The sequence below is a fragment of the Tympanuchus pallidicinctus genome, unplaced genomic scaffold (genome assembly GCF_026119805.1).
Source record: "Tympanuchus pallidicinctus isolate F22 unplaced genomic scaffold, pur_lepc_1.0 scaffold17, whole genome shotgun sequence".
Classification (NCBI taxonomy): Eukaryota; Metazoa; Chordata; class Aves; order Galliformes; family Phasianidae; genus Tympanuchus; species Tympanuchus pallidicinctus.
In genome coordinates, this window is record NW_026294690.1 from 900,923 (window position 1) to 926,161 (window position 25,239).

The following is a 25,239-nucleotide window of genomic DNA, read 5'->3' on the forward strand; positions in this document are numbered from 1 at the left end:
ACTGACAGTCATTTTTGTTCCCTTCACTGAGGACGATAAAGCTAAGGTCAAGGCTTTACATTAAACTGCCTCTTACTCCACTTTGTGTAGATGTACTCAGATCCCATTCTGTTTTCCTCATCACACTCACGTGTACTTTGCACAAGTCTTGTGAACTACTGCAGGGGAGCACAACAAGAATGAAGCAAAGTTAAATCCCCTCAGCTATTCTCCCTTGACCGTTGGTAGCAGCACCCATTCAGAGGCTACACGTGTTGTGTCGCTGCTGCCACTGGGTTTCTTTTCCTTACCTTTGTCTGGAACGTGCAATAAAGGTGCGTGAGAAATGGATTTTCCCATGCAAGTGCTAGGACCCGCTTCTCCACCATGGTGCATTCCACATCATCATCAATTAGCACCACATCTTTTTTCAGAGCTTTGATGGCAAAGAACTCATTCTTTCCTTTCAGCTCAGCAAGCAGGACCTACAAATGAAACGAAAGATGAGATTAAAGCAGGGGTAGGAAAGACTGCTGGTAAGGCATCAGGTAAGGAAAAGTCAAGGGCATTTACAGCAAGCGCCATGACAACTAAACAACCACATGAGTGAGAAGGATGGGTGAGACTTGGGAAGGTGAATCTGCTGGGCGTAGCTAAGAGGAGATGGGGTACAAAGAGCATGGAACACAGGCAGGGCAGCTGTCAGGGCAGTTTTTCTGTCTTGTGATAGCATAAATAGATGCCTGTTTCTTCATTGGAGCTGGAGTTTCACAGCCAACAGAGGACAGGCCCTGAGGAGGTCACACCACTGCTGGACACGCACAGAGCAGAGGCAGACAGGAGTGGAAGGTCACACTGCCCTCCCACGTATCCCCTCCCATTGCACTGAGTCCCTTTCTATACAAAGTGTATCAACATGAATTATCCTTTTGGATGAAGGGCAATTCCTCTAAACTGGATATTAAATAATTCAAAACCTGTTGTGCATCAATGAATCCCTTCTGCTATCTGACAGATTCAGGTGAAGACTTTTTGTCTTTTTGACAAGGATGTGTTCTACTGTGTTCTGTTATAATGTTATCTATTGAGTGGATGTAAGACAGTTCTGGTTAACAGAAACAGCCCATAGTACTGCAGAGATCAAGCAAGGCTGTCAGTTTAAGCTCTGTAAATTTACTACATACCTTTCCAAAACTTCCTTTCCCCAGTACTTTATGGAAGACAAAGCTGTCGATATTGAATTTTCTCCTGCTCACAATGCGTGATGCTGGCTTGGCAGAGCTTCCCTCCCAGAGTTTATCATATTGGCTGTTATCTGCTAATTCAAAAAGGAGGTTAAAGTTCAGTATATTTAGAAAAACTGCACAACTCAGATCCCCTGCTAGGAAGTAGTGACACTATTTCAATTCAATGACACCCTATTTCAGTTCATCTGCTGCTGGGACACTGGCCAATCTAACCATACAGGTCAAATCACATAGTTTACAACCAGTTTAAATTACTCAAGAACATCTGATAACGTTGGATTGGAATCTGTGATCATTTCTGATGCTGGGTTTAAGCAACACATACGTTATGAAAATGAAAGAGCCTAACTTCATCACTAAGATACAGAGCATAATTTGAGAACAGGAGAGGAGAGCTTAGTCCTCCAGTCTGAGGAGAGAGGCCACAAAAAATCTGGTTTGCATCTGATCAAAGAATCACCAAGGTTGGAAAAGACCTCGAAGATCATCTAGCCCAACCACCTACCTATTCCCCCCTGAACCACGTCCTTCAGTACAACGTCCACATGTTTCTTGGACACCTGCAGGGATGGTGACTCCACCACCTCCCTTGCAGCCCATTGCAGCACCTGACCGCTCTTTTACAGAAGGAATTACTCCAAATATCCAACCTGAACCTCCGTGGTGCAACTTGAGGCCATTGCTTCTCATCCTACTGCTGTTTCCTGGAAAAGAGGCCAACCCCCACCTCATCACAACCTCCCTTTAGGAAGCTGTACTCCTCCAGACTGACCAATCATGGCTCCCTCAGCCACTCTCCATAAAACTCACGTTCCAGTTCCCTCACCAGCTTCACTATCCTTCTCTGAACACATTCCAGGACCTCAATGTCTTTCTTGTAGTGAGGGGCCCAAAACTGAACACAGTACTCGAGACCTCAGCCAGAGCTGAGTACAGGGGACGACCACCTTCTGCACCAACTAGCAGCAGATGATGCTGGCTAAAAAGCACGAAAACAACAGTTAAGTTTGACTATATTCTAAAATTAATAACATCATTCCTTGGATCCCTACTGCACAGATCTAGCACGTCACAACAAGACACTGATGACAATCACAAGATGATACTCTATACACCCTGCAAGCTGCACAGCATCTGAAGCAGGCAGGAATCTCAATGGCTGCAATCCTGACTTAATATTCAACCAAGCCACCTTTGCAAGAGGTCACTTGCTCTCTTTTGGCAAACCAGAACAAGTATGATAAATAACATGACACTCAGTTTCTTACTGGGCATTGCAGCAGAACCATCTCAGTGCATAGCTGCGAAACCACCATTTACTTCTTACTGAGCCTGGAGATTTTCATCTGATACCAAGTCAGCTTTTTGTTACACTTACCTCTGAATAAATAACCACAAGTTGCTAAACCCAGATATATTAACTGCTAGAACTCTTTAGCAATAGTAAAAAATACAAATAAACCCTCATTCTGAACCTGCTGAGATCATTTAAGTGGGATCTGGAATCCTATCTCAGCTGTTCAATCTCAGCTAGTGTTCTGGCTCTTGAATCCCACAACTGACAGCAGTTGTCACTGCACAAAGGCTTCTTACATACTGGGAACAAAGAAAGATGGTTAACAACATATGTGACATTTTGGGGGAGGTGGAGAGGTGTCAGAGCAGTGAGCTGCCCCCCACTGCCACTCAGGAACAGTGCCACAAGGAGGTAACACACAGGTGTCCTGCAGGAAAGGGGGTTTGCTCGTAGACTGAAAAAACACTGCTCTTGGCCAAGAAGTTATTAAGCACTTTGCCTGGTCAGGTAAAAACTGTGTGTATATTTTTAACAACGCTTATTAAAAAAATCATCCAGCAGAAAGCAATAATGAATAACTGAGACCAGCAGTTTGTGCAGTCTGGTGGGTAAATGGCTGGAGGAAAATATGGTTGCTTTTCTCACCTGTTGTATCCCCTCCTGGACCTCGAAGTTTCTTATCAAAATCCTGGTAAATACCAACATTTTCTACAGATCCAGAATCAGACCTTCGTGTGGACTTCTAAGGAGGAAGGGAACACTTTAAGCTCTACTGACAGTGGTACTTCAGCAATATCTACAACAACAGCTGGTAAATGCAGTGTGATGGCAGCACGATCTTTGCTTTTTAATAATTAACTCCCAGCACATCTCTCCTGTAGAATTCTAGTTCACAGGCTATTTAGCCACTCTTTTTCAGCTCAGCCAATCACTTTACTTCTTTCACTGCAAGAAAAACAATCGCCAGGAATCCTGAGCAGTCTGTGTAGTTATTTGCTGAAAAACTACAAAATGTGACAAAAGGTTTGAATCCACAGTGAAAATAATTGTTTAGTTTGAATTTGCTGTTCTCTGGACTTGTGTTGATTTTTCTGAAAGAGGAGATGGGAACCACTGCAGTACTGGACACACCAGAGTCAGCGTGTGACATCCTTCTTTAGCACATGCAAAGAAATTTTAGGTCAGAAGATCTCAGAGATCACGTTCTACTAATGAGCACATCAAGTTTTTCTGTGTTGTGAAAGCTGGTGTAACAGCTCTCTGCGTTTCCAAAGTAAATATCCTGTTAAAGCTGAAGGAAAGCCTCAGCTGAGAGGAAATACTGTTGGCTTTTGTGATGTATTTTCCTGTTTTATTTCAGAGCTTGTGTTTGAATCTCAATTTCCAACTCAGAAGTCAACAGCAGTCTGTACACAAAGCACAGCCACACTGCAGCAGGAGACCAACAAGGTAACTTATGGGGCCAGTGCTAACTCCAGGGGCGTTTTCTTTCTGTATGTATTGGATTAATAAAAACTGAAATAATTTGGTCTATTTCTCCTTTCACACTTAATTTTAGCATTCAAGGGAAATTCTCAAGTTGAAGCACGAGAAAAACAGACCAGCTTTATGCTTTGAACACAATTAAACAGAAAGGGAGAAAATAACCCTGGGACTGTCAGAGAACCAAGGTGCATTTCAGGGAGAACACTCCTCCTTTTTCTGAGCTCTTTGTCAGGAGGGATGCTTCTCTCCTCAGCTTCACCTCTAAGGTGCTGACATCACTGTTATTCTACTAATGGTCAAATTAAGAAGAGAAAGTTGTTTACATTCCCTCAGTTCCAAACTTCCAATCCCAACAAAAGTGATGTGGTGCAGGTGAAGTAAAATAAAAACCAAAAATGTTCTCAAACAACTAATTGCATGACAAAGGGCAATAAAACATACCTGGCTGACTTGAGTTAAAGCTTCAGCTAGCAACTTCTGGTTAATTCCACACAGGTTGGCCACCTTCTTTTGGCATTTATGATGCACATTCATTGCACATTCTAAAATAAATTTAAGGGCAGTTATACAAGCACCAGGAAAATAACATCTGAGATTACAACAAAATGGCTTTTTTCTCAGTGCAGTTCATAAGAATTACAGCAAGCCCAGGTTAGACATTAATCTATGATTACAAATAAAAGTTAAACTTTTTATCTTTAAAACAATGAAGGCTACAACAATACAAAAAAAAAGGTTTCAACCATTCTTCTCAAAGTCTGTTACAATAAAGATCATCTTACATTTTTGTGACAGAACTACAGAAATCTTATTTGCAGAGAACACTTTAAGTACCCTTTAGGTGCTACCTTGAGTCAGTCTCACCAGATTTCAGCTACTCCCAGCAGCAATTTTGATTATGCTCAAGATTACATCTCCAGTGCATGTCTTCCAACTGCATGAGATGCTCAGCTTGGCTGAGCTGTCACACAAGCCAAGCACCTTGCTGTCCCCCTTTCCTAAAGAGCTGTTTGAACAATACAGGGATGATAAATCTCATTCTGCATAACACACAAATGCAGTGCGTGGTGGTACTTAATCTCTAGCAGGGGGCAGAGAGAAAGTGATCCTGCTGGACAAGCAGTGGGAGCTCCCAGCTGCCCTCCCTCTTCCTCCATACCTTCACATTTGAGTCCTTGCTTGACCAGCCCCCAGAGCAGGCTGCCGCAGTGGTCACAGAAAGTAGGGCTCATGTAGTTGTAAACTTTGAAGCGGTGAGGCATGTCAATGTTGAAACGTTCCTTCTGAAACTGTGGGCAGAGAGATGAGTGAGGCACTCGACCCAAAGGAGACCAGGTTCCTATAGAAAATAGCTTGGAAATTACAAAGCTGCAACAATTTTACCCTGGATACCCCAGTCTTAACATTCTGCAAGTAAGAATTTGGGTGCGTATCCCAGCCTAACACGGCAGTTACTGAACAAAAACATGCTTTTAGCATCTCTTTACATCCTACCACATTAGCAGAGAACATGAAGCTACAGAGTAAAATATATATGAGACAATCGGGTGAGATTCTAGGGGTCCTGACAACAGCCAACTCTCACTTCCAAGAACTCATGTCGTATAACACAGATGAAAGATAAGAGTCTCTGCAACACACACTCAAAACACTGGGAAAACAATGCCACCTCACCCTCACAGTACATCACCAGATGTAGCTATGCACCATGCCACAAAACACATCCAAGAGAAAAAATTGGTATTTGGGGCTTTTGAAGCCTGCAAAAATCCTTCTTGATCCACGAACGCATCCTTCATTGCAGGGAGCGAAGCACCCATCAATACTGCCCACCTCCTTCTAGGGCTTTTAACTACCATTTTTTTTTCTTGTTTACTTCCAAGTTTCACCCACTACATATTCAAACCCATTCTTAACACCCCCCGGGATGGACCTGCCTGTTTCCATACAGGGCTTTGTTAGCTCAGCAGTACGTAGCTACACTCCAAGGACGCTTTGCCAGCTCTTACCATCGTGTCTCTGCTGTTGGCTGCAGTACCAGTACACCTCCCAATGATTTTATCAATACATTTCTTATGAATAGCTGCGTTGCACTCTTCATGACATGTACAAGGAAAAAGAAAAAAGGATTTCTTCAGATAATAAATACACGGTGTTTGCATTTCATAGCACAACATGAAAAACACATCGTCACACCATCGTACCAAAACCCTTTCTATCAAGATGATCTTTTTAAAGCAGCTTCCCTTTCATTCTCTTGTGTCATAGCCTCTATTTCTAAACAAAATCTGTCTCCATTAGATAATGCCACCAGAATTTTTTGATATGAGGACAATATTAGGCTTTTGATCCTCTTTGATACCTCCCCTGCTGTTTGAAATAACACACAGAGATCTACTCTAAGTTATGAAGTACTTTTGAATTCAGCTGTAAAATCCATCAGTAATTGTAATTCATTTGACAAAAGGTTTCACAAAAGCAGCTGTCATGTATGAGTGCAGCTTTCCCAGTGTATTACACACACATTAGATGAATAGTTCTGTCTACATCTTGGTACTGAAATTTCAGGTATGAATCACAACTAGGCAACTTTAGATCATCACACAAAATTTAGGTTTGGCATCTACTGGTGACGTAGATGTTTGTGCAAATTTACAGGATTTTTTTCCTAAGGTAACTAATGGATCTGTAAAATAAATTAAATCTATAAAATAATGTAGGAAGTAATACAATAAAAAGACAAAATTCAACTTACGCCTACATTTGTATCCTTGTTTGTTCAGTCCCCTGAAAAACAAATGACAGAGAAGGAAATCACGTAAGTATATGCTTGCTACAATACAAATGTTTTGGGTTTTTTTTTCCTATTTTCACTATGTCACTCAATTCCTTCATCCATGGGACATTTGGTCCCATTAATGAACTGGTCTAGGTTCTGGTAATCAGAACCCACTGCCATAGGAAGACAAGGCTTAGAAATAAAGGCAGTATGTTCTGAAAGGCTATCAAATCAGCAGGAGAACACAGAAAAAAACCAAAGCTTCAATCACAGGGAAATTCCTCCTGATTTGGCTTACTGTTAAAATGACTTCCCTACCAAACTGATCCAGCTTCTTGCTCTTGATGGATCTTTATTCTGCTATCAGATACTTCATATCTCAAAGTCTCAGAGAGTAAATACTTTCCAACTTGTATTACTGATGAATTTACATCTATGTTTTACTTCAACATACGAGGGCAATGTTACAGATATTTATCCTTTGGGGGTGCAGGAAGGTTAGAGCTTCCTTCTTACCATACAAACTCTTTGCAGACAGAACAAAATGTGGGCTGTCCAAAAAAGGTAGCAATAAATTCATGATTTTTGATGTAGTGGATCTTTGCTTGCTTGATAGCTCCTCTTCTGTTGATAGTTACTGTTCCCTCTTCCTCCCTCACTGACTGTCTGCAATCTAAGGGGAGAAATAGGCAGACAAGAAGACATACTTTTAATTCTAAGTTATTACCAAGACTAACATTTGTTTCTCCAAAACGTTTCCTCTTCTGTTTCCAGCTTGTATTTCTAATTTACACCTCCATCATCCTTGCAGGCATTCAGTCCAACAAGGGCAAAACACATGAATGCACCGGTTCCTAAGCATTCTTTTTGCAGGCAGCTCTCTCTCCTGCTCCTTCAGAGGAAGCCTTCAGCAAATGAAGCTGACAAGAAGCAGAGAAGTAGCACAGGCTCACTACAGAAACGACAACTACAGATGTTTCTTGAAAAATTCTAAGCTCTAGTTCATATTAAAGAGAAATTATGTTTTATTGGAAGCAAGATATCTTCTCCATCAGTAGAAGACTTTTCATACTCTGCATGCCCTTCTCAATCTGATCTTCCGAGTCATCACTGGACCACATGGCTGTTTCATTTTGAAATACGAATTTCCTCAGGCCTTCAGGAATTGGCTGAGAACTGGCCCATACAGACCCTTCATCCCTTGTTATAGTGAAGCTATAAGGAAGGAAGCTTCCCAGCTTGTATCATAAAAGTGAGTCTCCCGTGTCATAACCTCTCAACCACAACTCAAGACTCTATAGTGACTCTACACGTTTTGAAAACAATAGGAGGAGTCTGTAAAGGAAATGACTCCATAAAGGTGCATCAAGTTGACTGGAATAACTAGCAATGTAACTGCAGGGCACATCTCTTCTGGACAGAAAGGAGCTGATGAGAGACAATCCCGATTCAGCAGGGAATTAAACTTCAGTCAACCGCAGGAGCAAGTGCATTGCTAACCACATCTGTTCTGGTCAGCAGCTAGAAGGTCTCAATGAGGAAAAACACAGCCATGGCTCACAGGGTGGAAGTGCTGCAAAGTTTAGGGTAATGAGACTGCCTTGTGCAGGGTGGGAGGTTTCACAACCATGGAGCAACACAAAAGCCACAAGAGTACTTTTCCCGTTGCCAATATAGCTGGGGTTTGATTTACTCCATGGCACTGATGCTTTTCAACAGTGTCAGGCAGTGCTTTGCCTTCTATAAGGGCTGCTCCAAAAGGAATGCTCCTATTTTATTCTGTCAGCCCACAAAGTCAGAGGCAGATGTCGGTAGGATGGCAGTTGAGGTTGAACCTTCCTACCAATATCCTGTGACATTTTGTTGCCAAACAGAGACGGCAGCAGAGTCAGACAAAATGGTGTTGGACATGGGAGTGCTTATAAAACAAAGGGCTGCCACTGTATTTCTCCATGCAGAAAAATTAGTGCTAACTGACATTTACCAACACTTGCTGAATGTTTACGGAGACCAACTGGTGTCTGCGCACAGTGAGGTGCGGGTGGTGTGCTTCAGCAGCACAAAAGACCATCATCACAGAATCATAGAACAGCCTGGGTTGAAAAGGACCATAAACATCACATAGTTTCAACCCCCTGTTATGTGCAGAGCTGCCAGCCACTAGGAGGCATTACTTTTGGAGTGACCTACATACACTGACAGAAACAGCCCTGTTTCCTTTGCCAAGTCACATCAACCACAATGCCTGCATTTACTGCTAAGTTACCCAAGAGCCGTATTCGTGTTGCTAGATGTGTTTGTTCTTTGTCATTTTATCTGCTGTCTGCCACTGCTGCAGTTCCAACAGACCACTGAACCTGGAAGACAGTCTATCATCTGATACCATTTTGAGTGTCCTGAGCTAATTCATCAGTCAAGACAACAGTAGTCAGCCTACAGCAGCACCTGCTATTGTAGAAAAGAAAAGTCAAAGTCAGTTCAGAGGTTAAGAAAAGATTAAGCATTTTACTGCAAAGAATGATCAAAATAAACCCCTTGGTTTTTAGCATCAGATATTAAAACACTTTCCTGAGAAACCGACCAGAGGAAAACCGACCCTGTCTTGACCTGGTGAGTTTAAAAGAAGCACTGACAGCATGTACACTGCGACTTCTTTAGGAATAGGATTCATTTCTGCTGTTCAAACAGGCCACTGAGTTCACCCAGCAAAAACTCCCATCAACCGCCGCACTCCAGGCTCACCCGTATCTGCAAACAGTCCTATCCTCTGGTTGAACCTTCCTGAGCAAATACACAGATCACACCCACTGTCCCTCAAAAGCTTCCGGGAAACCACACACTGAAATGTGTGGGCAAGAAAAAAAAAAAAAAAAAGCATGTCAAGAGCTGGTAGGAGTTCATACTGTCTGTTGCATGAAAAGCATGTGTTCAGAAGGGGGGTTTAATCAGCAACAGCAACAAAGCAGAGGAAGGAATGCTGTTTCTTCATGTGTTTTAAGGAGATACCCTGTGACTGAACAGACTGGGGAAAAAGTCTTCCTAAAGTCTGAACACTGTGGTTCCCCATTCTACAATGAGCAACAAACAGGATTCACCACCGTGCAACAGGGTACGGCTGATATACTGTTAGCAATTTGGTACTGCTGATGCTGAGTGCAAGATTCCCAGATAACACTTTAGATCAAGATATGGAAAATCACGGTGTTCCTCCTTGTCTGGAAAACTGACATTGAACCTAGCAGAAATGCATTAGATAGGCATCTAATTCTAATGGGTAATTAGAAAACTGGGCTGCACCACTTGAGAAGAAGAGGGAAAAATAAATGTTTTCCTTAAACATACTCAACTATGAAGAACCCTGGAGCACAGGAGAAACTTCAAAATCTGCACGTGACAATAAACAGTCTTCACAAACAGTGAAGTGCCTTATTATGTACCTCTGCCATAAGCAACATACCAAAGCACAGCTGAAAGCACGCTGCACGCTTCTGAAGATACTGCGAGGTTTGGACTGCAGCTGTACGGCATGTGCATCTGGACCTGAGATGGCTCCTAAATGATAGCACAGATCATTTACTGCAGCTGTACTTAGCAAGTTATCGTTAAGGTGCAAATTATCTCTAATGTGCATTGCTCAAGTTTTTAAGTTCAGCCAAACGTGGACTCAGGGAACACAGGCTTTGTTTTAGAGATGCAGAGAGAACTAATGACTGCAAGGAAGGACATCTTCCAACAGCAGCATGGAGGTGGTGAGAGGAAGAAACACTAAGGGAAAGCCTTTGCCTTTCTCCAAGCCAGAACTTCCCCAGGTGACACACTCGTGCTGGGCTGGCAAAACCAGAGTCACGGAGCTGAATCAGCAATAGAATCCTGTGACTCTGCTGCAACAGCAGTCCGGAGCCCACTGTAATCATTCAGAACCCAGCACACACCATTAACCATCCTCTACTTCCCCTGCTGAGAAGTTAATATTTATCAGTGGCACGCTGCTTTTATATGCCAATGATGTGACAAAAGGATCCCTGCTGCCCTATGCCACATACTCATTAAGCATGCCCAAGTGCAAACGCTGCACTTCTCCAGAGGTGCTGCAGCCATAGCAGTGTGCACACTGTCCAACTGTAGCACCAGCCCCTGTGACTATTTGTAGCCAGCATCACACCAGGCAAACCACAGCCTGAGAAACATCTGCTGAGCTACCTGACACAACACTGCTGGGACTCTGCTGAACTGTAATGAACCTCAAGGCGACACGTCAGGTTGTTCGGTTTGACCTCCCAAGTTACAAAAGAAACAAAAAGGGTTTTAAAGAGAATAGAAAAACATTTATCACCTTCAGAGTTCATTTTTCACTTTATCCTGTTCGTTTCATGATTTTGTTTATAATCTGAAGAGAGGAAAGATAACCAATGCTACTGGCAGAACCTGAGAACTGAGACTTTACTCCAAACAGGGAGGGACAGGCAAAACGTTTCCAGAGTTAAATGGCTGATTGAGTTGAAAGAGATTTGCCTGAAACTTTACCGTAAATTATAAAACTCACCAAACATTTCTGTTCTGTGTGTCCTTCTGCAGTTCTACTGCCTTCGCAAGTTTGTTTGAAAGGGAGGTCAAGAAAAATATTAATCTCACGGGGTAATCATTAAAAAAAGAAAACTTGCTTCTCGCAGAGATCTTCCTGGTACAAACTGTGTCTCTAATCTGGTCTTGGAGAGGTTTGCTCTACAGATCTGTACAAAAAAACATCCACAGAAGTACAAGTTTCCCAGCAGTCTGTGTTTCTGTGACGCAATTTTGCTATGCTCAACTATTTTGGGGTTTGCGATCGTTATGATTCACTTGCAGGCTGATTATTAATATTGGCAGGTGTTTCTCTTTCCTCTTAAGCCATCTTCTTCACTTTCAAAACCTGCACAAGCCCACGCTGCGTGCACTCAAAGCTGGAGTACAATGTCACATTCCCTGCCTCGGCCCCAGGCTTCAACAATGAGCTCAAATCCATTTACAAACTCTTCCTAGCACCTTTTGTAAAGGCAAATATAATCCATATAATAAAGGTAAAGGCACAGAAAACACAATCTTTAATCGAAAAACCAACCAAATTGCAACTAACTCAAATTTCAAACATATACTTGATATTGAGCTTCCTCTGGCCTGCAGTGTTAGCTACCTTCCCAACCAAACAGGCGACCGATTGCGCACTTAACAAACAACTCCAGCTGTGAATGTTTGATTTCCTTGAAAAGAAAAAGGTTTCTGTTAAATGGCTGCAGGCATCCTTCTGCACGCAGGTCAAATCCAGACCCACGCAACACGCAGATCATGACAGCAAAGCATCTGTGAATCTGTTGTTTGTGTCATGGTTTTCCACACAGGCGTCAGAAAAACTCTGATCTGAAAAGCTCTCAGATCTCAAACTCACCCAACACTCATCACAACACACATGGGAAAAGCACGTTCCAAACAACCGCAGCTTCCTGGCTCATACTGCTCTCCCAGAAACCAGATACTTCAGATATGAGGAGCTCACATGCAAACCAACTGATCCACCTGCCTGCAGCTGAAGGTAACACTTCAGGAAGCTGAAAGCAGCAACACAGTCAGTCAGAATCCAGAACCAAGAACAAAAGCTGTGTTCCCAAAGCTGCTAACAGAGCAAGCCACTCAGCAGTACAGCAAGCCACACCCGTGATCCTGGGTTTTCTCACTCTGTAAGGTCATTAATTACATTTAATGAAACAAGGAAGCATTAAACACGTTGCAATTCCCACTTATTAAAAGTAAAGATGCTTTACAGAACTATAAGCTATTTTTCAATACTGCAAGAGAATGAGAAGGAAAAGGAAAACCGCATTTTGAAAACAGGAGTCAACATCCTGCTGTTCTGCTTCACACACTAGAAGACAAGCTTTGATTTCCAGCACAAACTCATCTGTAGATCCCAGGACAGAAGGCCAAAGAAGCAGAGCACTGTGCCAGGGCTCTGCTGTCCTGCCTGGGTAGAAAAGAGCATCCAAGACTGGGCAGGCTTTTCAAATGTGCCTCTAAACTCTGTGACTTGACCTCGGTCTGCAGAGAGAATGCACAAACACATGAATGAAATGGCTCAGTGTAGCCTACCGTGGAGCAAATTTAATACCACTTAATTCCAAGACAGTTACTTTCCATTATTCTCTAACAACAAATCTGGTAATGGAGCAGTACCATGCTTACCTCTCAGCACTGCTGCTTACTGTGAAAACAATTTTCTATAGAGATAGCAGAACGTGTTCTACTTAGATGGAAAGGTTGGAAATCAAAACTATCTGCAAAACGAGACAAAGAAAGCTTGTCACATCTGCAAAGTGCCTGAGATGTTCAAATGCAAGCTACCACCTACAACTCAAGGACACAGATGGCAGCAATACCTCAACCTAGCAGCAGCTGGAATGCCAGTTTCAGAACAAGCACTTTTTAGTATTTTAGAGCAGTGCAAAGACAAGTGCAAATTGCTGCACAGCTTTCCTACATAGCAACGTACAGTGAGACAAAAGCAAGCCTGTAACACCGAGCAGTGCATGTTTCAGTATAATGATGCTGGATGTGAACATTCTGAGCATCAGATTGAACGACTTTCCTTCACAAAACGTAGCTGGACAACTATGTCTTGAAAAGGAGTCTGATGACTCTGTACTTCAGTTATCAAAAAGGGGTTGGTCAGTCACTGCCTACAAATTGGAGGGTAAACAGGGAAAAAAGTACTGTACTGCAAAGTAGAAGGCCTCGCTGAAACACTGCAAATGTCAACTTTTACATTAAAGCAAGACTGGATGATTTAATAATCTGTTCACTATTTACACTTCATCTACTGCCATTTTCAATCACCAATAATAAAGGCAATGAAAGGACTTTAAACAACACTGTATCAATTTTTAATTTAATCTGACAAATAACAATGTGCAATCATTTTATGGTACGCACAGCACACATCAGCACCTCTCCCTAACATTTTATAGCAAATTAAACATGTGCAACCTCTACTGTTTTTCACATCAGTATGGAGGGAAGGAGCTTCAGTTTCATAAAATGAAAAGCTGAAAAAAAAATGAAGCAGGATTTGTGCACCTGTGGTGGAGAGACATTTAAGCTTTCTGGACAAACAGATTTCTGTATGCCTTGCTGAACAGACTGAGCCTCATCACATCTGTCCCCCATGAAGCTGCCTTGGCTGGGAAAGCAATGATGACGTCCAAGACAAAAGTTTCCTAACATAATGGTTCCCAACAGTTTGAATGTCAAACAGAATATCTCTGGTGCACAAACAGAGATTCCAACCTTCAGCAACATGCTCTTGCATATGGTTCCTCAGATTCACCAATTCTTTTAATACTGCTTTAAAGAGTAAGCATTTCACAAAGAAGGATGAAATAACAAGACTAGAGGCAGCTTTTGGGTTGTGTTCTTTTTGCCATGCAAAGCTAAAACACCAACTCTGAGATGCTGCAGTGTCACCTCCTGCACATCACCATCTATCTTTAGTAGCCTTTCCAGAAGCTGCCATGCAGGTTGCACATACGGTACAAAAACCCTTTAGAATCTACTTGTTCTATGAGAGTAGAACTACGCCCCCTATATATATTTGGAAAAAAAGAAAAAACAAAATAACCACACACAAAAAGAAGAACAAGCAAAAAAACCAATCCCAAACAAAAAAACCCATCGGACTTACACCAGTGCTTTCAAACTTACTGCTTACTCTCCACTGATTATTTATAAACACAGTATTACACCATGTAAGACTGGTAAGCTAAAATGACAGAGCAGTGATTCCCAATAAATAAAGCTTTTGTGACTTCCAGTATGGGAAAGTTAAGCAAGCTGTGAGGTTTACATCATTTCCCTTGGAAAGTTATACAAATCCCTGCTAGAATATTTGTTTTTGTTGGTGTACCTAAAGCTTCCCCCTCACACAATGAGTACCTCCTCCCATCTCCTAGCTTCTTTCCAGTGTGTGCACATTTCTAACACATATAGCCTGTTAACTTCTTCATCTGATACAGCAGAACACGAGTAGGATTTGCATTTAACATTCAACCATTCACCAACTGCTACGATTGATTTCCATGACTAATGAATCCCAGAAAAATCAGACCCACTTCCCAGGTCCACAAAACATGTTTACCACATAAATTAGAACAAGACATTTCACTTCTTTATGCTTAAAACAGGAACTCAGTATTTTTCTGTTGAGTCAAAACGTGAGGACAGACATATTAAAGGCCCCAGGGTGCCTGAATGCAACAGGACTACAGAATATGAAGTCATTTAGAAATTAACAAATGTGGCATCCCATGACTCCACCAAAGCAAAGAAAACCCTTACAAAACAAATTAAAAACCTGCAAAATTAATTAATAAAATAAGAAATCTACTCAGTATACCAGGAGGTTGTTTTTTTTTTTTTGTTTGTTTTGTTTTGTTTTTTTTTTTTTGTAAGCTACATCCTGTGTTTTACAGAACTGGAAATAAAATCCAAACAGCTGACATTACCTGCATCTTCTAAAAAGTACTGCACAGCCATCAGCACCTTCCCCTGAGGCTGTAGGTCAAGCTGCGGAAAGAAAGATACCAAAGGTGAGGTATGTGGTAGACTGAAACTCCCAAGAGCTCACACTGCTCTCTAGGCAACCAAAGCACAGCGTTCAGTACTTCTGGATTGTGACCCTGTTCCATATCTCAGGCTGCAGCAGAACCAGGTGCTTTTATCCTATTGTTTTTACTAGTATGCTGCATCGCTTTGATGCTGACCCAGCAGCTCTGTGCAGTTACAGTTCACTGTTTTCACACATTCTCGTCCCTCTTCTTTATTTCATCAGCATCTACTTTTACTTTCAGAAAATTCAATTTGCACAGGAATCCAGTTTTCAAGTTCTGTACAATTAATAGCAACACTGTCAGCACAAACCACAGATACACCAAATACTGTCACACGTCATCAGAAAAACAGCAATGGCATCAACATTTATTTTGCTTCTTCCCCTCAAACTGTTACACATGGTTTCTCTGGCAAATCCTACTGACCAACGTACATTACAAAGCTCCCAGAGAAAAACAAGCGTCTTTCAAGCCTGGGCTCAGTAACCATGACTTCTTAACCTGCGGCCTTCATAAAGGATAGGAAACCATTAGCATGAAAGAATCAGACTCAGTCTTTACCTTAGAGCAAAGTACCACTGGGTTAATACAACTTGGGAAAAACAAGATACACCCATGAATGTATTTCCACAAATCCCACTGCCCTACTGGGATAATGGCCAATTCTATGTATTTTTTTATTTCTAAGGCACTGTCTGACATTCAGAAACATCTGCCTAACAAAGGCAAAGACTTCAGTAGCTACGGACTGGTTTCCTCTCCAAGCACAAAGCCAACCTTCCAAGCTATAGTAAGTGAAGTGACATCTTTGCTGAGCACAACGGTTTACCCAAGTCGTGTCTGAGGCCATTTAATGCTGAAGGTGACTAGATGGTACCTGCTCTGTGGATAACAAGCAAGAGATTTCAAACCACTGAGCTGGCTGAACTGATTGCTATTAGTTTCAGTTCTAAGTAATTGCTTTTGTCTCAGAATTCAAGTTAAGGTGGGGAAAAAACGTACAATTTCAGAACATAACAGATGAACACAAACCAGTGAGGTATTACTGAGCTTGCAAAATCTGTAAAATCTTTCAATAATATCAAACATCACCTTAAGTTTTCTGTTTTTTACCTTCAAGATCTGTTTGGTGAGGTGGGCTTGCGCATACTCAGAAGAGTGAAATCCTGCTACTTGCAATAAAAATATACTTGAGATAGATAGAATAGTTCCTTAATGAGTATTCCCACACTAAGCAAGGCAACAACGGGATGTTCCCTCTGGTGCTTCTACCTAGCATTCAGAATGACCTACCGTTGACTTATCCACCCCTTTCCAAAGGGGAACTAGCTTTGTCACTTCTGTGAGCAATGACACCCATCAAACCAGACGTATCCATAACTAACTTTACTATCTGCTCATCCTGCTTCAGGTGGGCCAGTGAAAAGGCCTTCTCCTGAAGCATCCTGGGCAAATTCAGCAACAGTCCAGCCCAACAGACTTTGAATATGAGACTGCGCATGAGATTTTAAGGAGACCTGCTTGTATTCAGAAAATGCTTCTTTTGCACTGACCAACTCTGCACACAGGTGAGCAGTTCCTGTAGCACCAGATACACACACTTCTTGTGCAAACTGTCTGGAGTTCAGCTTTACCTACAACTGCATGTTGGTCAAGAACATGGCACCACGCCACCCAGCTCTCACCCAAATGATGGGATATCTAGACACTGTTTTCTGAATCTTTTCTCTCCATTCTGTGCAGGACACTAACTAGAGTTCTGATACAATTATACAATTCTGGAGTGTGACATGCCACATCACATTCTCACCGCACTTTTTGCTAGACCAGAGTGTGAGCAGCTTTACTGAATGAAAAGAGAAGGAAGAGATCTTATTTAAGCTTATTCAGGTAGGGAATAGGATTTTATAAAGGTGGCATCAGTAAAACCGTGATTTATCAAAAACTCACTGCAGCTCATCAACTGAATGAATGAAATAACATGTTCAGTATTTCAGATCTGTGGGCCCGCGGTTTTGATACTGCCTGTTCCTATCGCTTCTCTCTTGACACAAAAACTACGTTTTTAATTTGCTTTTTATTTGATGCTTACATGGAAATTAAAGATCATTCAAACACAATTATTTAACAGTTGCGCTTTGATTTTACGTTGCTTGACAACAAACAACTTCAGTATTTAAAACTACAGCAGACCTTAACTTCACCTCCTACACTACGCTCTTGAGTTCGACTCTCAAAATTGCATCTAGCACAATACAGGAGCAAGCAGAGGTTTAGCAAGATGCTGCACCTTTTGATTTCATCTACAAACCACTGGGCATAGAGACAAGAAAGGATACCATTAACTCATAAATGTGGATTAACAAATGTCCATTACGCAGCATCAAGCCAGGTAAAACATTTTGTAAAAATACATGTGTAAAACAGAAACATCAAGCTGAAATGCCTCAGAATCAGCTTCTCTTTAGTCTCTGGAGGAATTACAACAATCAGTTCAAATTTAAGCACAAGCTGATTTCTGTAACAAGCATTAAGCTTTCAAAAATAGGCACTCAGTGATTTATATCAGTATTTCATACACTGAAGTCACTGGTTTCACTATCAATTTCTTGAACTTTGTATATAATCTGCTTTTAAAAAGGCTGCTAAAGTAATGGTCTTATAAGTCCTGCTACACAGGCAAAAGGGATCAAAACACTCATAGATTAAAGGCACAAAGTGTCTGTTCAGCTGGGAAGAAGCAGAACCAGGTCAGCCAGTTTAAGGAATTATTCTCTTCCCTTACCCAGAATTCTGCTTTGCCGCTGCCCTTCTTGCAGCGCTCCGCCAGGACAGACACACCTACAGTCACCTCAGACAACGGCTCTTCTGCTGCTTTCATGAGAACAATCTGAATCACGCGTCCTTCATAAATGTGGGCATCAAAAGTAGACTTCCATTCCGGATACATGGTGGGTTTCTTCTGAACCAGAGTTTTTCCTCTCTCTGAAAGACACATCAAAAATGGAGAGAAACTGTAAAACCAAAAGGCAAAGCTCACCCAGACAGCAGAATATGTAAAGGCAATAAAGGTGTTACTGTGCCACCCAGAGACTGGGGCAGACAATACCCAGCGTAGGATTAGTCATATGCATTCCAAGAGGGAATATTTGCACAGCTGCTTTCTGGCATCAATCTCCATGACGTGTTATCTGATTACAGTGAATACCTACTGCTAGAAGATAAGACAGATGTTATGCTAACCAAAGTTTAAATTGAAACTTGTGGCAGAGATGAGAAGTTCCACATTTCCACTTCCAAGTTGTCCCAACATGGCAGTTCTATTCATTAACAAGTCCTTCTCATCAGCACTGTACTCCCTCTGCTGTGCTTGCCACTTTTTAATGAGCACCAGAAGGCCCTGTGTGTACAGGTACATACAGCACACACAGACCCTGCGTACTTAAAGAGTAAGGACACCTGCTACCTTCATTTCTTCTTGCCTTCAGGTTAGTGTACCAACCAGCTGTTTTCTGTCCCTATCTATACAGGCATCAATGTATGTCTGGCCAGCTCCATAATCTCGTTGACACATCCAAAATGAATATTTCCTGCCTTCTAAACAACCACATCCAGTTTTTCCAATGCAACTCTCATACATGATGCCACTTCCACAGTTGCTAAGCCAACTAGTCCCTGTCTGTACTCAGGTAATTGAAAACCATTTTGTATATTCTGTACAATTTTTTGCTGCTGATCAGGATATTTGCTGCAATAGAAATGCTTTCTAAATGCCTCTTCAGTTCTGAATGATATTTTTTCCTCCTGTAAGGAAGTTGTTACACAATCAAGGCAGGAGCAAAGCAGATTACATAGCTGGACCCTTCCCGAGGAAGCTGCAGTGCGATCTGCCACCATCAAATTTTCATTCACTTCAATGAAAGAAGAATGAGACAACTCTTAAAGAAAACAAAAGCCAAGTTTCCTGGAAACACAGGGCAAAGACCACATTCATTCGGAAGCAACTTGCTTGATACAAGTTGCTCAACTGTGCTGAGCTATCCACACAAGAGCAAGGAAAAGTTTCCTTCCTTACTAGGGAAGGCCTATTCACAACAGCATAACAAATTACAGCTTTGACAAGCAAACCAAACTCTGCCTGTCAAAAGGCATACCAAAATGTTCACATAGCTACCTGAGGACCTCTGTCATTCCACAGTGATCCTGAGCATTCCTCCTTGACTGAGTCAAATGCTTTTATCTGAAATTTGGGCAACTTTGCAGACAGAAAAACTCAAAAACATCAGCAATACAAACCTACCTTCAGAGCTTTGTAATTGCTATTCACAGCTATGGAAGAATTTGGAAATATTACAGTGAAAGTATATCAAGTAAGGTCAAAGGGAACATCATTCAGGGGTTATAAAGACAGACAATAAAGGTAAGGTTGAATTAAAACTGAGCTGAATGCATGTTTATGTTAGCCTCTTTTTTGGGTTGTTAAAGCCAGACTCCTTCATCAGAAAGGCATGTTTCAGCCAGCATCCTTGAGGGTACAAGGAACTGCAGCCATTTGCAAGACTTTTGGTGACAACTCAGTTTGCAGAAGCAGCAGTACCTTACAGGTGAGTTGATAATAATCTCTGTATGCTTTTTAGTGGGAAGGAGAACTATTTCAGCCCATTCACAGAAGTGTCCCTATTTCCTTGCTTCAATTAAGATCTGCTTTGCTCAGTTACTATGCACAGTTCTTACCCTACAGAGAACTGGAAGAAGCTACCTGAATTAATGGCAACATCCTCCAGCTCATCCATGCTGCTTTTATAATTAAAATCATACTAATTGAGACTTGCCACAGATCACAGTATCTGCCTGTAATTGAACGCTGAAGTCTGAGCAACGAACAGCCTTTAAAAACACTGTTCCTACCCCTCCTGCGTTCAGGCCTCCATTATTTCTCTGCTAACACTAGTGGCTTCAAATTCCTTTTCATATCCGTGAATTGGCTTAATGCCTAATCATCAGGCAAATTATTTTCTTCTTATATAACGAGATTTCCTCAGTCACGCTTCATTACTCAAACCCAACTGAAGTTATTCCAACCCTTGTCAAACTGGCAACAGGAGCATCAGTTTCTTTTCCTCAGCACCTCCCACCCCCAACTAGTCACTGCTCTGAGGTTCACAGCACCCTTCACCCCCATCTTTCACTCCTAGGTGCAAGCAGAGAGGAGAAATGGTGGGACAATTCCACCTGCCAAAAAGAAACATAAGGTGACACACTGAAGGGGATTTATTTAGACCACTTCCACACCTCCACACGTTCTAACAATCAGTGCTTTGAACACCATTTCTTTAGAGCGTCTCCCATCAGCCTAGGAAAGAATCTCTGTGAAGCTTAATGCATTGGCTGGATGACAACATTTTCTGGAAGGGTACTGTGCTTTTCCTGCTCTCTTTGGCATTTTGTGAAGCCCTAGAAACATAAGGCAGGATTTAGAAGGCTCGGTCTAATCCATACAGCAATTTCTAGACTTTTCTCTCTCATCCTGTTTGGCTGCAGTGCATATTTTAGGTAAATATCTGAAATTATTTTAAACCTTTGAAGAAGTGGTCCTTGAAGGTTGCAGGCCTGCTCAATGAGGAGATGCTAACAAAACTTTGAGTGCAAGTCATTCCAAGCAAGTAACCCTGCCAAAAACCTCAGTTATTATTACAACAATCACATACATTTGTCATTAATATCTATCCTCTACGGCAATAAAACTAATGTACTCCTGTCTGCACGAGAAGGCTATTCTCAAACTTGCTGCTGTTCATATCCCTGTTAGTGATACTCCACAACATCAATCTTTCTTGCAGAGCCCTTGTGAGTGCAGTCTGTTGCTCGCAGAACTGGAGAGAACAACATTTATTTAACATTTGCAAACCTATGTCATATAAAGCTAATGACTCAGCTCATACAAAAGTGATATTTCAAGTGTTTCAGCTGCTTCACCACGTGTTTTGTGAATACAATGCATTTCACCTGGTGATGCTGATGCAGGAGAAAGAAAGCTTAGACTTCTGCAGCATTCTGACTGCAAGGATGAGTTCTCACAAAGAAGCCCCATTTAACAGTGGGGGTAGAAACAAGCTGTGAATTTTGCCGTTCTGAAAGAAAGGCTCATGCAGAGGTGCTTGGCATGCAGGAACAGCAGGACATGTTACCATTCACAGAGTAAGAGGGATTGCAGTATTTCTCAACAGTTTATTTGTAATCCAAGAAGTACCACCATCGGTAAGCTCACCCGTAGTCAATGCCTCCTTCATCTTGATAGCACAGAAAGGCTGTAGTTGTTCCCCTTGATTCTGCATGGGTCCCAGCTCAAATGAGTTGAAAGATATCCGTAAGAAGGGGGCCATTGTTCACAACACTGCTGATGCACACCTGTGTGGAAATAAATGAATAGAAGACCTGGTCTGAGACACGTGAGAAAGCAGTGCACAGAGCTCAGCCATCACAGCCAGTACAACTCCAGCTCTGAAATCCAGAACTCTTACATGAGGTTTTCAGACTGGAAGCCCAAAGTAAAACCAGCCCAAAGCAAAACAAGAAACATCACCAGTATGACAAAAGCCTTAACATAAGGCACTCTTTTTAACTGCACCCAGTTTGACTCTGATCCTCCTCAATTTTTAGTCAGTGAGGCCACTCCCATTGAGAGATAGATTTTATCAAAGAAATCACAAAGTAAGACACACATTCAAGTGGAAAAACTTCATACGTTTATTGCCTTTTTTTCCCAAATAATAAAAAACTAATTGCTTTTGGAACCACTTGTATGACTATATAGAGTGTATTTAAGTACATATTCCTACCAATACAAAATGACAGCACTGAGTCACTTGGCTTAAACTTCCAGGAAATGCAGGAATCCAAACCACCTAAGTCAGCAAAGTGGCATTTCACCTGTCTTCCCTCCTTCTCAAGAGCTCCTAAACACAGAGCAGATTTCTGCTCAGTCTGCAGCACCTCCAGCAACGCAGTTTGCTGTACACCAATCCTTGTTTGGTGAAGGAAACATGAATTAATCAAAAGGAAGGGAAGCAGCATTCCTCGCTAACAGATGACTGAGTGCAATCAGGGAAAGGATTACGAGAAAAAAGTTAACAAGGTGCTAGGCAGAGATGATGGAAAAAAGAATGAAAAGAGGGCTGAGCTGGTCTTAAGCTGTAGATTGTTAACTAGCTTGGTTGAGCAGATAGGAACAGCATTTTTAGCAATCCTGCATACGCTTGCCTTTTTTTAATTTTTATTATGTAATGGCATTGACCTGAGAAGCAATTAACATTCTTTAAACTCTTAAGGCCCAGAACAGTCATTCAGACAACAGACTGTGAAATCTGCAGCAAAGTAGAACGCAGCTCCCAGCACCATTTTCTGGCACCATGCAGTATTCTTACATGGAAACAGTTTGCAAAAGGAGGAAAAAAAAAAAGTCTAATGACTCTCTAACATTTATTGAGCTAGTTTTTATTAATGGAGCAGTTCCCTATTTTCAGTAGAGTAAGGCGAAATTAGAAAGCAGGTTGAGGATTACTGGGCACCATTTGCTCACTTTACTTATGAAGAAACAAAATCGCTTCTGACATGTTCTTGGGGATCCCAGGCAAAGTATTTGCAGGCAGGCCAACAGCCACACACACAAAGAATGAAACACCGTGCTGCTGAAGGGGCTCTGGCTACGCAGCACTCTCTCGCAGGAAGCAGCCTAGGTCCCAGAGATGCTCTCCCTTCAGCCTGCCCTGCAATGAGCCACAGGCCCCCCAGGCTCTCGGTGAAATAACAGCCCTTCCACACTGGTTAATCCACTATTTGGTGAGGCTGGGGATTGAGAAGGGCTCAAGGAGAGCCGAAGAGCTTTTGCAGAAGCACCATCTGACACCTCTCTCAGACAGAGGCAGCCTAAGCGCCGCGCTCATAAAGAGCTTTATGGAGGAACATGTTTTTACTGCCTAAGAGAGACTTGTGCTTAGGGCTATCTCAAGTGACGGGCTGTATGACTCACCAGCACCAAACCACGTAATGTTACTCTCAGAACAGGTGCAAAAGAAACCAGAATTCATACTATTTCTGGGGAAATACCTTTAAGACGCACTCAGGCCATAGGCAGAAACAAGCTAGGTAGGTTGGTGTGCAGCTCCCACTGGAAACTTTGACAAAAATCACCAGGTTGCAGAATAACGCAGACTGGAAGGGAAAACTCGCTAGAGATCACAATTACAACACAATTAGAAGGCTTCTAAAACTAACGTCAGCTAAACTAACACCTGCACTGATTTCACCCAACCTGAAGCAGATATTAGTCTGAAGCAGACCACAAGGCTTGTTACTGGGCGTTTACTTCAACAGCAAATTAACAGATGAAATAGAAATAGGTACAAAGAAACGTGGATTTTGTACACCCATGCAATCTTCCTTTGTTCTGATGATGTCATGCAAAATCCGCTTTGAAGGCCACATTTTCAACTCTGCTTCTCAAAACACTGTTTCTCAGTTTTTGTTTATGGTTATTTGTTCTAGTTTTGTAACACTTGGCTTGAGTACCATCTCAAATCCTCACTCAGAAACGCAGCGCTAAACACAAGCAATGGAGAAGTCAGCAGGAAACATCAAAACCAAAATCAAATTCTTCGGCCATGGTCACAAGAGCTTACCTTCAAGGTTACCATGAGGAGCACTAGCAGATGCCTTTCTGTTTTTCCATTTAATAGAAAAACATTAACAAAAACCTTACTTTCACATAAGAAACTTCCTATTTCTGCCAAGTTTCTTTACCCTTAGACATTCTGCTTTTTGAAGAAAAGTAGGTATGTTCAGTAGGTATCCCATTACACATGATAGACTGCACATAGAGATGCAGGGAGGCTGGTTAAGTAAAGACAGCAGGGTTAGGATTCACTCCTCGACTGCTTTCCAATCTTCATCTACACGAAGATATTGCACTTGACACATACTGCCTGTACTGCTGTAAACAACAAAAACACACCTTACTGAAACTGTTTTTGACAGCAAGAGAAATTCCAGAGAAATTTACTTCAATTCAACAACGTTTCTAAAAATCCCTGCTCATCCAAAGTTTTGTCACATCTGAAAAGCCAAAGCACCCAAAGTAATACACAACATTGCTCACTGCAATTTAGACAGCAGTACCCCTGTGGTCTCCTTTAAAGCATTAACTCTAGCTTTAAGAACCACGTGTGTCAAGGACTGCTATAAACCACCAGCTGTGACCTAAAGGCAATTTTACAATGGACTCACATGACCTGTATTACAGCATTAAAGCCAGCATGTTTTCTATTCAGTGTATGATTTTATCCAAACTGGTGGAGAAACTGAGATGCAAACTCCAAAAATACTGCAACTGACAGAAAAAACACTCTGGGAAGATGCTTTAGAAGCACTGTTTTGCACCAAGTACCCATGATGGCCGCAGTGATTCAGACTGTGCTCCTCACCGCTCCCCAGAACATTCATTACAAGGATCCCAGAGCGTCTACTGCAAGTTGAAGCTACGTCCAATGCCACCTACAACAGATTCTACAAAACCCATATCAACTTCCAAGTTGCTTTAAAATTGACAGCTTTTGACCATATTCAATCTGAAAAGAAAATCATCCATGTTACTGTTGACTATAATAAGCATGGAGAGAAGAGTGAAAATTGAAACTTCACAGCGATGCCAGCATCGGATGGGTGAGTGCTTAGGTTTTTATTCTAACGTGACACTGAAAACTGTGAGACACAACGGACTAGCTCCTCTCCTGCCAGCAGTGCACAGCAGCTATCAGGGACTCA

General features: G+C 41.9%; 1 protein-coding gene and 1 long non-coding RNA gene across 7 annotated transcripts in view; one reads left to right on the forward strand and one right to left on the reverse strand.

The window, feature by feature from the left end:
- PRKCD (protein kinase C delta) overlaps nt 1-25,239 on the reverse strand; it is a 61,111-nt gene that overhangs the window by 7,099 nt on the left and 28,773 nt on the right. For 3 of the 6 annotated variants that reach the window (XM_052678398.1, XM_052678396.1, XM_052678400.1), the window contains exons 2-12: nt 21,689-21,828; nt 18,206-18,405; nt 15,316-15,376; nt 7,304-7,460; nt 6,764-6,795; nt 6,018-6,103; nt 5,168-5,297; nt 4,450-4,550; nt 3,169-3,265; nt 1,164-1,297; nt 291-464 (exon numbers count right to left, since the gene is read on the reverse strand). In XM_052678398.1, the coding sequence (XP_052534358.1) occupies nt 291-464; nt 1,164-1,297; nt 3,169-3,265; nt 4,450-4,550; nt 5,168-5,297; nt 6,018-6,103; nt 6,764-6,795; nt 7,304-7,460; nt 15,316-15,376; nt 18,206-18,405; nt 21,689-21,803 (1,287 nt within the window). In that variant the 5' untranslated portion in view covers nt 21,804-21,828. Of the gene's footprint in view, nt 1-290; nt 465-1,163; nt 1,298-3,168; nt 3,266-4,449; nt 4,551-5,167; nt 5,298-6,017; nt 6,104-6,763; nt 6,796-7,303; nt 7,461-11,330; nt 11,801-15,315; nt 15,377-18,205; nt 18,406-21,688; nt 21,829-23,526; nt 23,983-25,239 lie in introns of those variants that run through there. The other 3 variants (XM_052678397.1, XM_052678401.1, XM_052678402.1) reach the window with 3 other exon arrangements.
- On the forward strand, nt 3,261-4,049 carry LOC128078342 (uncharacterized). The gene is made up of 2 exons (XR_008205589.1): nt 3,261-3,703; nt 3,884-4,049. It is a non-coding gene; the product is annotated as an uncharacterized LOC128078342 (long non-coding RNA).